Source organism: Paroedura picta, chromosome 11 (assembly GCF_049243985.1).
Source record: "Paroedura picta isolate Pp20150507F chromosome 11, Ppicta_v3.0, whole genome shotgun sequence".
Taxonomy (NCBI): Eukaryota; Metazoa; Chordata; class Lepidosauria; order Squamata; family Gekkonidae; genus Paroedura; species Paroedura picta.
The window spans coordinates 32,025,493-32,037,966 of NC_135379.1; the positions used below are offsets into that span (position 1 = coordinate 32,025,493).

A 12,474-nucleotide genomic window follows, 5' to 3' on the forward strand; every position below is an offset into this window, starting at 1 on the left:
AGTAAGATCACTGAATAAAATAAAACTTGCACACCTTAGCATGGGCCTAGCATGGAGTCTGGATCAAAATGACAGTGAGTCACACTGATGATATACAAGGAATGTGAACATGTGACACTTTATCTGGTGGAAGTCAACCAAACAGCCATTTCTCCAAGGACCTGAGGTACCCTTACCCGATAATCTGGCCTAAATAATAACCCAAACAATCAAGGCAATGGGCCAGCCATTTCCTCCTTATCTTAAGTACTAGACAGGAAGCTTTCTCCCCCTACTCCATCAAGTAAAGTACTCAGCCATCTACTTGCCTATCTAATCATCCTAAAGCTCTGAATTATAGTGCAAAAGAAGATCAACTATATTCCACAATGTACACAAAAAGTATCCTTTTCAAATTAGCTCATCTCTGGAGATATGGACTTTTAATTCTTCTCACATTCCTATTACAATCTTAGCAAAAATGTATAAAAAGTCATCCCCCGGTACATCCGATTCATAGGAAACTTTTGGATCTTTACTCTGCTACCTCAACTGTATAGTCAGCTTTCCTGCTTTTCCATCTTGTTCTGCCATGCTTCTTCAGAGAAGCAGGCGTGTAGGTCTTTGATTCTCCCATGCTATTTTCTCGCCTAGTAGCAGGTAGTTTGTTAGTGAAAGGGTTTAACGTGTGTTTGTAGTTCATATGTAGATTTTTTTTTTCTGGAGCACCTCTATTTTTACTTACCTGACTTAACTTGGATCTCTTTCTGGTATTTTAACAATTTATTTATTATTTATTTTATTTATTTTATTTACAATTTATTTATAAAAGAAACAATGTAGTGTGTGTGTGTGTGTGGGGGGGGAGACCTCCCTACTGCACACAGATCCTGGAGCCACCTTTGCTTGCAGCAGGAGTAGCCAAGCCAGGGTCTGGCTAACTTTTTAAAAATTAATATTTATCTTCTCGAGTCCACTGGATCCCCCTGATAATTGGGATTTTCTAAAAATCGTGGATCCAAGTGTCATAATGGTATTAGGATTCAGAATTTATTGAAAATACTGAATTTTTTCTCTGTCCAAACAGAAAAATAATGGTTTTTTTTTTTTTGCACACCCCTACTCAGCAGTTAATGCCCCGTAACACACATTTTCTCTTTGCTAGCAGAAGGATGCTTTTGCTAGCTACAGGGTTGCATGTGTATGAGTGATCTGGGTAACATAGTCTTTAGAGTGATCATAAAACACCCTCCCTTTTACCCGTGAAAAAGTGGGTAGAATACAGTCCACAGTGTGCAAGTTTGGAGCAAACAAGCACATTATAGCCCTTGTTAATCTCAAAGTCTATTGCAACGCCTTTAAAACTGTAATTGTTCTAGAGTAATCGGAAGAGACTGAAACTTTCTTACAATGTTAATTTTATGCATTGTTTCTGAGTACAAAATCAGAATTGAAATCTTTATAGATCACTGCTTTCTTTTGTAATAGTAGCATGACTGCTAAAGAATCCGTTAAAGTTTTTTTGTTTTTGGCAAAAATGCTTGGGACAAATACTGTAAGCTCTCAAACAAAAGAGAGTTGGCAAGTTGTTTTGTACATCATCAAAAATGGTAATGCTCTATATAACAGTTTAGTTTCATAATAAGTCATCGTGATAAGGTTAGCACAGCCACATACACACAAGAACACCCAAAGATGAAAATTACTTTGCTTATGTTGCTGTATTAGAATTTTATTTGCTATAGGGTAAAACAGATTTGCAAAATTCACAGTTAACTTAAAACAATAGTTTAAAACCTTTTATTCCTAGGCTTGACTGCCTTCAGGAAGAAAAGAACATCTGGTTATTTAAGGAACACAATATGTTCACATTTTCTATGACTTTTGTTTCTAATTGAGTTTTTAATTTTTCTTTATTTGAACAACTCTGGTTAGAACTGTTTTTTAATCGCTTTATATTTTTGCGATTGCCAGCCCCTATGTATCTATTTTCCATCTGAAAGCGTCTGCTTTGAAAATTAACAGCACTTCTCATTGGTGGTGATGCAGGAAAAAAAAATTAGACAACTGGGAGATATTAAAGCGGCACCAAACACCTATACTAGGTGCTCGGGGGGGGGGGGAGGATTCCATGTCTCACAAAATACATCTTTGCGCACAGCACATTTTATTTTTTCATGTCAAGGTGGTTTTCAGTGGAATATTTTCACCTTGAAGAACTGCAAAGAACTGTTATTCCACATATATTTGGATGAAGCAAATGAAAATCTGGAGAAACTACCTTTCTGGCTTAAGGCACTGTGTAATCCTACTATTCCATTTGATATTAAAGGCACATTGTTTGAAACCTATAGGGAGCTCTTTCAGTTTGTGTTTAGTGATAACACTTCTTACATGTTGCAAAATGAAAAGAATAGCTCCACAATGTCTTTTAAAGGATCAAAAAGGCAGCACAAAAATACAGATTTATATGTACCATGAATAAAACTGATAGAGAGGTGTTTTATCCTAAATCTGATATTGTACTTTTTACATAAGTTGATATTTATTTAAAAAAATATGTGGATGCCTAGTCTCGTTAGCACTCTTCTTGGTGTAGTGGTTAGGAGTGCGGATTTCTAATTTTGCGAGCCGGGTAACATCCCTGCTCCCCCACATGCAGCCAGCTGGGTGACCTTGGGCTCGCCACAACACTGAGAAAGCTGAGTAGGAATATCAGGGCTCAGCCTCACCTACTTCACAGGGTGTCTGGTGAGGGGAGAGGAAAGGGAAGGTGATTGTAAGCTGCTTTGAGACACCTTTGGGTAGAGAAAAGCAGCAACTTCTCCTCACCCTCCTTCTCCATCTTCTTCTTCAACATGCAGTATGAATCGAACTTGAACTTGACTATCAAGTCTGCTGCCCTCCTCAGTACATCGCTTGCATAATGGGGTTAGGCTGCAGGAAGCAGTGTGAGGCCACCTGGCTGAGTCAATGCTGGGGACATTTGCTCAATCTCCTGCTTCTTCCCCACCTCTCCTTCCACCCACAAAAATTGCTCCAGGTTAAAGCTGTGAGCAGGCTTAGCAAATTTAGATAAAATTGGATGTTTCACTGTTCTTGTACATAAATATCATATTTAAAATTTATAAAGTTGGGTGTTTTATTTTTATTTTGCGTGCAAAACATGGCATTTTCTTAAGGAAAATGTATGGTGGCAGGACTGAATTCTAAATTTCCACCATGTTCAATGGGGCTTACTCACAGATACACATGCATAGGATTGCAGCCATACATGTTTATTGCACCTTATCTTCTTGGGCTCAGCATCTATTAATATTCCGCCCCTTGAGGAGCTCAGAGACGCTCAGATATGCTTCCTAGTTGATTTCCAATCTAGACAGTTTACAGGATCATTTTTACAATTCTATCTTTAAAAAACTCTCAGGTTTAAGGGGTCGCCCTAAAAAGAAAGTATTTTATAAATCAATCTAATAAAATATAAGCAGACTTGCTTATTCTGACTATACCTTCTTGTTGAAATGAACAAAGAAAAACTGTAATCACTCGCAGAGGAACAGGCGTTTAGAGCAAGAGGACAAGATTTGTCAATTACAGTGGTGACGGGGTGGTCACAGTTACTGGCACACAGTAAACTTCTTGATGTGGTTTCCAAGTTGACACGGAAAAAGAATAGTGCAAGTCTGAACAGACCGTATACAACGCTATAAGCCTTTCGACTAAAGTAATTCATTTTATTTTGTAGTTCCTTTTAATAGCCCGCCTTTCTTGTTGAGACTCAAGGAGGATGGCACAATGTGAAACCATGCAATCAAACAGCATGAGACAATGCAATAATATGCCACAAGGGGTATGTGGATTCCGGCATGTTCAATTTGTATAAATTCCTGGGCTAATACTACATTTAATTGTTTTAGAAACACTGATTGGGTTTAGTTATGATAACAAACGTTATTATACATTTTATATATACTCATAAGTGTTTTCCTTAGAATGACTTATTTTCCAGTATGTTGTTCCTCAGATTCTTGTTTATAGCACATCACATCTATTTTTTTCCAGGGGGGGGGGGTTTGAACTATTTTAGAAGAAGCGGTTCTGTTGTTCTTGTTCGGAGCAAGGGCATCACACCATGAAAAAGTCTGGGTTCCTTGCTGTTAACACTGATCACAAAGAATGAGAAATCTTTGTTATTAGCTCAGTTAATACAGAAAACACCTGAAACTGAGCAATATGCTAAAAACTACAGATCAATTGCATTTGTTTTCTTTCCTACCGGTAATCAGGCTCACACAAGGGACAGAATAATACATTCTTCAAAAAATGTAGTCATGGAACAAACGGGCAGGTGTTTTGTGCTTGTTTTTAAAACACATAATCTTAGCCATTTTATGCTTTTGTTCATGGATGTGCAGAATTCACAATTCTTGTAAGAGGAGAAAATACTTTCACTTTGAGGGAGATGATGGATTTTACACAAGAATTAAATGGTGTTTCCGCAAACAGTTATATGTAAAACTAACATTAAAACTATGGGAAGGTTTTCTTTTTCTTAAGTTGGAAAATGACATGATCATTTAATTTTTCCTTGTTAAGTGTGGCCCATACTCACCAATGAAGAATACAGATGAAAATCTTTACATTCTACGTGCGATGTAGAATAAGATAGTGGGAATAAATGTTTGGGCTATATTCCTGATTCACAGGTAATTAATAAATGTATAATATCTAAACCTACTTGTAGATGGTTGCTGGGCCAAATATAGTCAAGTTTACATATTGGAGAATATAAACTGCTACATTCTAAAGTGCATTTTAAGACAGACATCTATAAATCTTTTAGGTGTCACGGCATTTTCTTTTTGTTCTCCATTTGAAAAATTTATGTTGCTTGTCAAATACTAAGGTACTGGAAAGATAATCATTCTCACACTGCCCTTAAGTGCTTAATCTGCAGTTTTGTAAACATATTGTTAAAAAGTCAAGCTGATTTATTATTCAGAGTCTCTCTTGGGTTGGATCCTAATTAATGGGCAGTCAGTACAGAAGATTGTCTTGGACAAGGGGATAGTCAATTTAAACTCACTTCAGGGTGGAAGGTATGTAGGCTTCCTACAGGTATGGTGAAGGTATGGTGGCAAGAAGAACTCAGGAGGTATTTTGCATGGAGCCCAATAAAACAGTTTAAAAAACAACCAGTTTAGACCGCTTTATTATACTACAATTGTTGTTCTGCATTGAATATAGTCTATTGAAAAACTACGTTGCAATGCTTTCTGCATGGAACAATTCAGAGCCCTGCCCCCCGCTGTAGTTTTGCCAATTACGCTTTGTTCTCTAATGCTTTTACTAATCTGCATAACCAAAGGAGTTTCTCTGCATTACTAATAGAGCATTTGAGACAGGCAGGAAAGAAATGAATCGGTGAAAAGCCTCTTTCAGAAACAATGCTTAAAAGAAGCTTAAAGCAGTGGTCCCCAACCCGTGGGCTGTGGCACGGCACCGGGCCGCAAAGGCCTTGGCGCCGGGCTGCGGCTCTCCCCCCCCCACAGCTTGCGGCCTGGGAAGCTTCTTACTGTGGGAGGGGGGGAAAAGGGAATCAGGGCCGCGCCCGTGCATTGCGCATGCACGGCCAAAATCGCACATGCGCGAAAGTGCCGTGCATGCACGAAAGTGCCGTGCGTGCGCGATTTCGGCCGCGCTTGCGCAATGCGCAGGCATGGCCGCACATGCGCGGCTTGCACAGGCGGGCAGTTGCCCTGCCGGTCCCCAGCCTCAAAAAGGTTGGGGACCACTGGCTTAAAGCACCAATGAGGCAGTTCACCATGCAGAGTAAAATCAGTTTTGCGGAGTAAATTTACTCTTCTGTGTAGAGATCAGAAAAACCATGATGTATTTAGTGAGTTTTCATCAGCTTATCCATCATGCAGAAGAGGCCCAGGTGTCAGTGTTGGTCAGCCAAGCTGCTAAGCAGTTTCTAGAGAGATACATTTATTGGGTTATAGGGAATACTGCCATTGTGATGTTCTCTTTGCATTGAATTTGGCAATTCATGCCTAATTGTGCTGTTGAAGCTTCTAATAACCAACCAACCAACCAACTTTTACATTTGAATATAAAGGTTACCATGAAGATAACATCTGTACCTCAAAGAGAAAATGTCCCTGCAAAATGCTATTGGGAACTCCTAATGCTTTCAAACTATTAAAAATGTTATTCATTATCTGATCAGTCCTAAGCATGCAAAGGTTACCTGAATCTGAGGGACCTCTGAAATAGTAATAGATACATTTTTCCTCTAAGCATGGGCACAGAATGCTTCCAGATGGCTGGTGGTATCTCACAATGGTAATCTTAAAAGATGGCAACTTTAATAATGAAGTCATAGAAGACTACCTGCTTATCTACTGTGTGAAACAAGATGCTGGACTAGATGGGCCAGTAGTGTGATTTGACAGTAGGGATGGGCACAAACCAACTCATGAACAAAAGTTTGTCATGAATTTTGGCCAGTTCATAGTTTATGAAGGATCACTATGAACTTACACAAATTTTGATGCAGTTTATGACATTTTGTGAAGAGCAGAAAGCAAGGATTTATATAGCTCTAACCCATTTAAACATCTGCTTTTCGCTCTTCATGATAAACAGCTCTTCATGAACAACGAGCTTCCCACTGCTCAGCTGCTAGTTTAAATACCTTCAAGCCATTTAACCCCCTGCTTTCTGCCAGAAGCACTGGCGAGCAGAAAGAAGGGGATTACATGCCTCTGAGCCATTTAAACCCCTTGCTTTCTGCTTCTCACCACTTTCTGCAAAGAGCAGAAAGTTGGGTGTAAACTTTAAATGACACCTGAATCAATAGAAACTGGTTTGGTTTGAGAACTGGTATACCAGTTCATGAACTGAACTGAAAAAATGTGGTTTGTATCTGTTCCTATTCAGCAGGGCTCTTTTAATGTTCTTGACCACACTGCTTCCACTGTCTATAACGTTATATCTGCCCCAAAACTACGGAAGGTCTTTTCTTGCTATCTTGGGGAAATGTAGCTAACAGGAGTTTCCCTGAGTTCATTGTATTTAAAAAAGTTCTGGAGCTATGCTGCAACATTTTAAAAAGAGAAAACAAGGGAATTTTTTCTTGCTTCATGGACATTCAGAACAGTACAGATGGCAGAGAGATTAGTGATATACACATTGGCAACAACCATGCATACCCTTTACTTGATAGTATCAATACCGCCTTCTCCCATCAAATCCAATACATTTGTTAGTAATGGCACTATAATGGCACTATTATGTAGCTGCCTGTGAAGACCACAACCACAACCAACTGTCATCCAAACAGGGGATGGCCACTGGTTTAGACCAACTGATAGGCAAGTTTGAGTCCTGTTGCCTCTTCTTTCAAGTACTACCACACCTTTTATAATTAAAAAAATTTCCGTCTGTCCTTCTTTATGCATCACTGCAGAACATACAACAGTATGTTGTATTCTTATTTCACCAACATGTCAATCTCTGATGAGTACACACATGTGGCTTGATGCCGTGTTCATTCCCTTTTCCCTTTTCCATTATTTTCCCCCAACTTAAACATATAGATAGGAATTGGGGCATCGGAAGCTTTGAATCATGCTCCAGTTTTGCCATACCACACTAATATGGGTACCTGGGCAAAATGGATTGTGGTTGCATGAGAATGTGAAGGAATCAGGAGAGTATGTACACCTAACAAACAAATTTCTGTTGCCCTTTCATATTTATTTTGTGAACACTTGATAACATTTATCATGTCTTACCTTTGGATCTCTGAGAAAAAGAGCTCTCAAGATGAGTGAGTGTACATCTCCAATGGGTGGATAATGCATCAAAAGTCCCAAACATGTCTGATAATTACTTGATATCACTAAAAACAATAGAAAACATTATTGAGCTTTTCTAATCACACAGTGGAGATATTAATCACACATTACGTAATTTGTCTCTAATACAATTATTACTAGATATTTCTTTCTTAGCACCCTTACACCCTTTAGCTAGTTTGAAAAGGGGACTTTATTTCATCTTGATCTGTACATTTCATCCAATATGTATCCTGAAATGGTCTGAGAACAGCTTAACTCTGATTTGTATTTCTTACTTCCTGTCACTTGTGTTAGTTTTTATAATTCTATTTTCTAGAAAATGCATTCCCAGAAATGATAAAAATTTAATAATTTTCAGACTTAAAGTTCATTACATTTTAGGGTGATATATTTTTTTCCTTAACCCGCAGTCTCGTGTATGACTGTCCTTTTGAGGTGGGACAAAGTCATCCTCATTGTGAATGAAATCAAATGTATCTTTTCAGGTAGGCCTATGTAAACTATTCATTTCTTTAGCACCATCTAAATTCTGGCAATCCATTTGCTAGAACTGTCAAACCAGTGTCGATTAATTATTCTTATATTGTTCATTGTACAGACACTGCCTACACTGATAGTAACTGTAAGTACATTTTAGAAAACATCTTTAACTGTCTATGGTTTCAGAACTTCAATTTTAGAAATAAAATATTTTACATTAATTAAAAGCCTTCTTGAAATATGAATTTTGGAACACACAAAAAATCATTCTGATTAAATGTTGATTTTGTGAATTTAGGAAGATTGTAGTGGGTGGGCAGAAGGGATTATGTCTGAGTTTGGCTTTTGTAGCCCTTTCTTGCAGGCCCAGGGAAATGCTGATCACCACTTTGGGGTCAGAAGGCAAATTTTCTCCAGACCAGACTGACCAGTTATTCTGTTTTTTTAAGGGGGGGAGGGGGCAACATCTGGACTTGGAATTGGGGTCACTGTAGGTGGGCAGGTAGTTCTGAATTTCCTGAATTCTGCAGGGGGTTGGACTAGATGACCCTGGAGGTCCCTTTCAATTCTATGATTCTATGAAATGAAATCACAAATATATTGATTGTTTTATACCCTCAGAGACTTAAGAGAATGACCCCCCCCCCCTCTTTACATGAATCAACTGCTTCTCCTTTGGTACTGCCCCATTTCTCCCTGAAAAGGTTTATGAGAAAAAGATGCAGGACTGGGCAAAATGAATAATTATAATCTGTGTAGGGAGCCACTTTATCATCTTTATTTCCATTGCTGATCGGACAGCTTGTAATTTTATACATCTGCTTTCATTTGTAAAGCACTCACTTATCCTACTCATTTTTTATCTGCTCTGCCTGTTTCTTTTTCTTTCCTTTTGTTTTTCTTGCGCACGTTCAGATACCTGCTCCCCCCCTTCTCCTTGAAGTTAGCATAATGAACACAATACAATGGGCTCAGTCAAGAGTTCTTTCACTGAATATAATAGATGGACCGCACATTATGTAGAACCAATCAAATCAAAAGTAACATACTATGAGACAGTTACAATAGAAATACTTTATACTTTCTTGAAGTAAATAAAAGCTGAATGTAGCCGGTACGTGCAAAATAGATTTTGTGAAGTAACATTTTATACATTTTCTCCACACAAATATTCTACTGTTTAGTTCCTACCAGACTTTAAAGTTCCATATTTGTCTCCTCTCTTGGAAATAATTCTGAAGGTTATATGATTATTTTTTTGAAAAAAACCAATCATAACTAGGTTTATTAAGAATCCTAATTCTTGTTTATTTGTTTAATATTTTATTTATTCATTAATGAGTCCTATTCAATGGTGATTGCTTCCTGGAAAGCATTCTTAGGATTGTACTGTAAGTAAGGACACCTGCTTCAATAAAGGAAGGCTAAGTACCAGTATTTTAGTTACAAATGTTATTAATAAAATATGAAATAAAGAAACAATGCAGCTCCTGTGCCACATCATCAGTGATTAATCAATAATCAATTAATTAAAAAGTATATTGTCATCAGCAAATGTGCAGAATTGAAAATGCTTTCCCCATGAACACTATTAGGTTCAAAGGAAATCCTATCAAAAACTTATATTTTAATATTAAAATTTATTCCAAAATATCTTTTCCAGATAAGTAATACTGGCAATAAACTGAAACAAGAATTTTTAAATGGATGGATACAGTGAAGATTGAAACAAACATAGAAAATTACAGAATGCTCATTTTTAAACCGCTCCTGCGGAGCGTTATAAATAAAAGAGTAAGGACAAGGTGGGAGGAGAAAGGGGCAGGCCGAGTCCATGATAAAAACTCAGAGGGGCAATCAGGAGCCATGAAGCGAGTGTCACTCCGGGGCCAAGTGGCGAATGGGGAGCCGTGCACAGCCGGGCTCCCCATTGGCCACTTGGCCTGCCCAGGCTGACTTGCCTGGGGAAAGAGGCTTCACCGGCAGGAAAAAAGCAGGGCCGCCATGTCGAAGATGCGGCGGCCCTGCTCCTTTCCCGCCGGCAAGCTTGCCCGGGGAGCAGGGCGCAAGGTTTTGCCATGCCCTGAAGAGCAGGCCCTGAAGAGCAGGCACACCCTCGGAGACACGGTAGGCCTGCTCTTCTGGCCGCGCTGACGCCGCGACCTCGGGGGGGAGGGGGCTGCGGAAAAACCAGCGGCACGCCAACAACAGCAGGCCTGACATATCGGGGACATTGGCATAGATGTCAGTTGCATTTCAAATGCTTGCAGGGCCACCTCCTCCCTTTGGCCCCTCAGGGAAGCTTTGCTTGAGCCCACAAAACCCATTTAGGATTTCCAGCCCCAGAGAAGTGAAAATGGCCTCAACCAGAGCCAAAGCCTAGTCAGCCCTGGCACTGGTCTGGTAGAACACTCTCCTGGAAGAAACTAGGGCCTTGCAGGATCTAAAAACGGTCATCAGGGCCTGTAAGCCGGAGCTGTTCTGCCAGGCCTATGATTGAGGCCCATAGATCAACAGCAAAACTGGCCTCCTTACACAGAAATAATATAGAAAATAACATCTAGATGCTAGATATTTATACTAGCACAGCACTTCTCCCTACCACCCGGACAGAGAGTGGCTGCTCCTGGGATTTTAATAAATGTTAATAACTTAATATTTTGAATGTTTTAATACTATTATATGTTTAAATTTATTGCATTTAATAATGTTGTGAGATACCCTGAGACTTTGGGGAGGGGAGAAATGTGATAAAATATAGAAAGAAATAAACAAACAAACAAAATTACCCTGTCTGCTCCCAAGAAGAAATAGAAGACCTGGAAGCCAGCCAGATTGTAACCTTCAGGAAAACCTTTCTCAACTTTTTCATCACTTAGAAACACTTGAAGTGTTTCAGAAGTGCTTTGAGAAATCCTAGAAGTGTTGTGATCATAAAGAATATGATTCAGAAGCATGGCTGTGTACATGCACACCTGGGGTCCCTCCTCTTCCCGCCCCTGCCAGGACCATCATTGGGCATTTTTTTCTGAGGGGGGGGGGTTGACATGAACATATATGGTCATATCACCTGATGTTTAACAAATTTTAAAAATATACCAAGAATCAATTAACTTCTACCCATTCAGGAAACCCTTCCATAGCTATCAAGAAACCCCAGGGTTTCACAAAACCCTAGTTGAGAAAGCCTGTTCCAGGACATACCTTGGCATTTAGATTAGATTCTGGGAAATTGTGGCCTTCTCTCTTCACCCAAAAGAGACATACACCTTTGGAATAATAGGTTCTCTGAGAAATGGTTACCAATCTTGTCAATTACTTATTTGCTTCTTGCTTTCACACCCACAGACCTCAATTAGTAAACCCTAACAATTCATCCCATCTTGACACAAGAGGTCATGAAGAAACATTAACAGTGCTACAGTGATCACCGGTATTGTCTACCTCTTGAAAAACCGTAGAGGTTTGTCACAGAACATTGTCCACTCTCGGACAAACCCATGAAATGTCTCCTAGGGTCAATGTTATACACAGGAAGTCTCATCAGTCATTGTTTTAAGGGCTAGCATGTCAACATAGCCAGAGGTTATATTTTTCCTATAAAATAAAGCACCTAGCACCAATGTTTCTGTGTGTATTCTGGAACTCTGCACACTCCAACTTGTGTGTGGACCTTCCTTCCTTTTCAGTCTGAGTGTTCTCTGGGTACTTTTAAACACTGCCTACTTGTGTGTACATTTTCTTCCTTCTCTCCATGAAGCGCTGGCTGTTTTCCTGAATCCACATACTTCCCTCTTCATGTTGTGATGGTTAAGAGTGCAGACTTCTAATCTGGCAAGCCCCACTCATGAGAACCAAAAAGGTTAGGGATAAAATCAATTTCAGAAAAATATAACCTGTTTATTTTTGTTGTTGTTGTTAGGTGTGACGTCGTGTCCGACCCATTGCGACCCCATGGACAATGATCCTCCAGGCTTTCCTGTCCTCTACCATTTCCCGGAGTCCATTTAAGTTTGCACCTACTGCTTCAGTGACTCCATCCAGCCACCTCATTCTCTGTCATCCCCTTCTTCTTTTGCCCTCGATCGCTCCCAGCATTAGGCTCTTCTCCAGGGAGTCCTTCCTTCTCATGAGGTGGCCAAAGTAT

General features: G+C 39.5%; 1 protein-coding gene across 5 annotated transcripts in view; it reads right to left on the bottom strand.

The window, feature by feature from the left end:
• Positions 1–12,474, bottom strand: part of TBC1D5 (TBC1 domain family member 5) — a 297,140-nt gene that overhangs the window by 45,977 nt on the left and 238,689 nt on the right. For all 5 annotated transcript variants that reach the window (XM_077303028.1, XM_077303029.1, XM_077303026.1 and 2 more), the window contains one exon: positions 7,782–7,888. In XM_077303028.1, the coding sequence (XP_077159143.1) occupies positions 7,782–7,888 (107 nt within the window). The remainder of the gene's footprint in view (positions 1–7,781; positions 7,889–12,474) is intronic.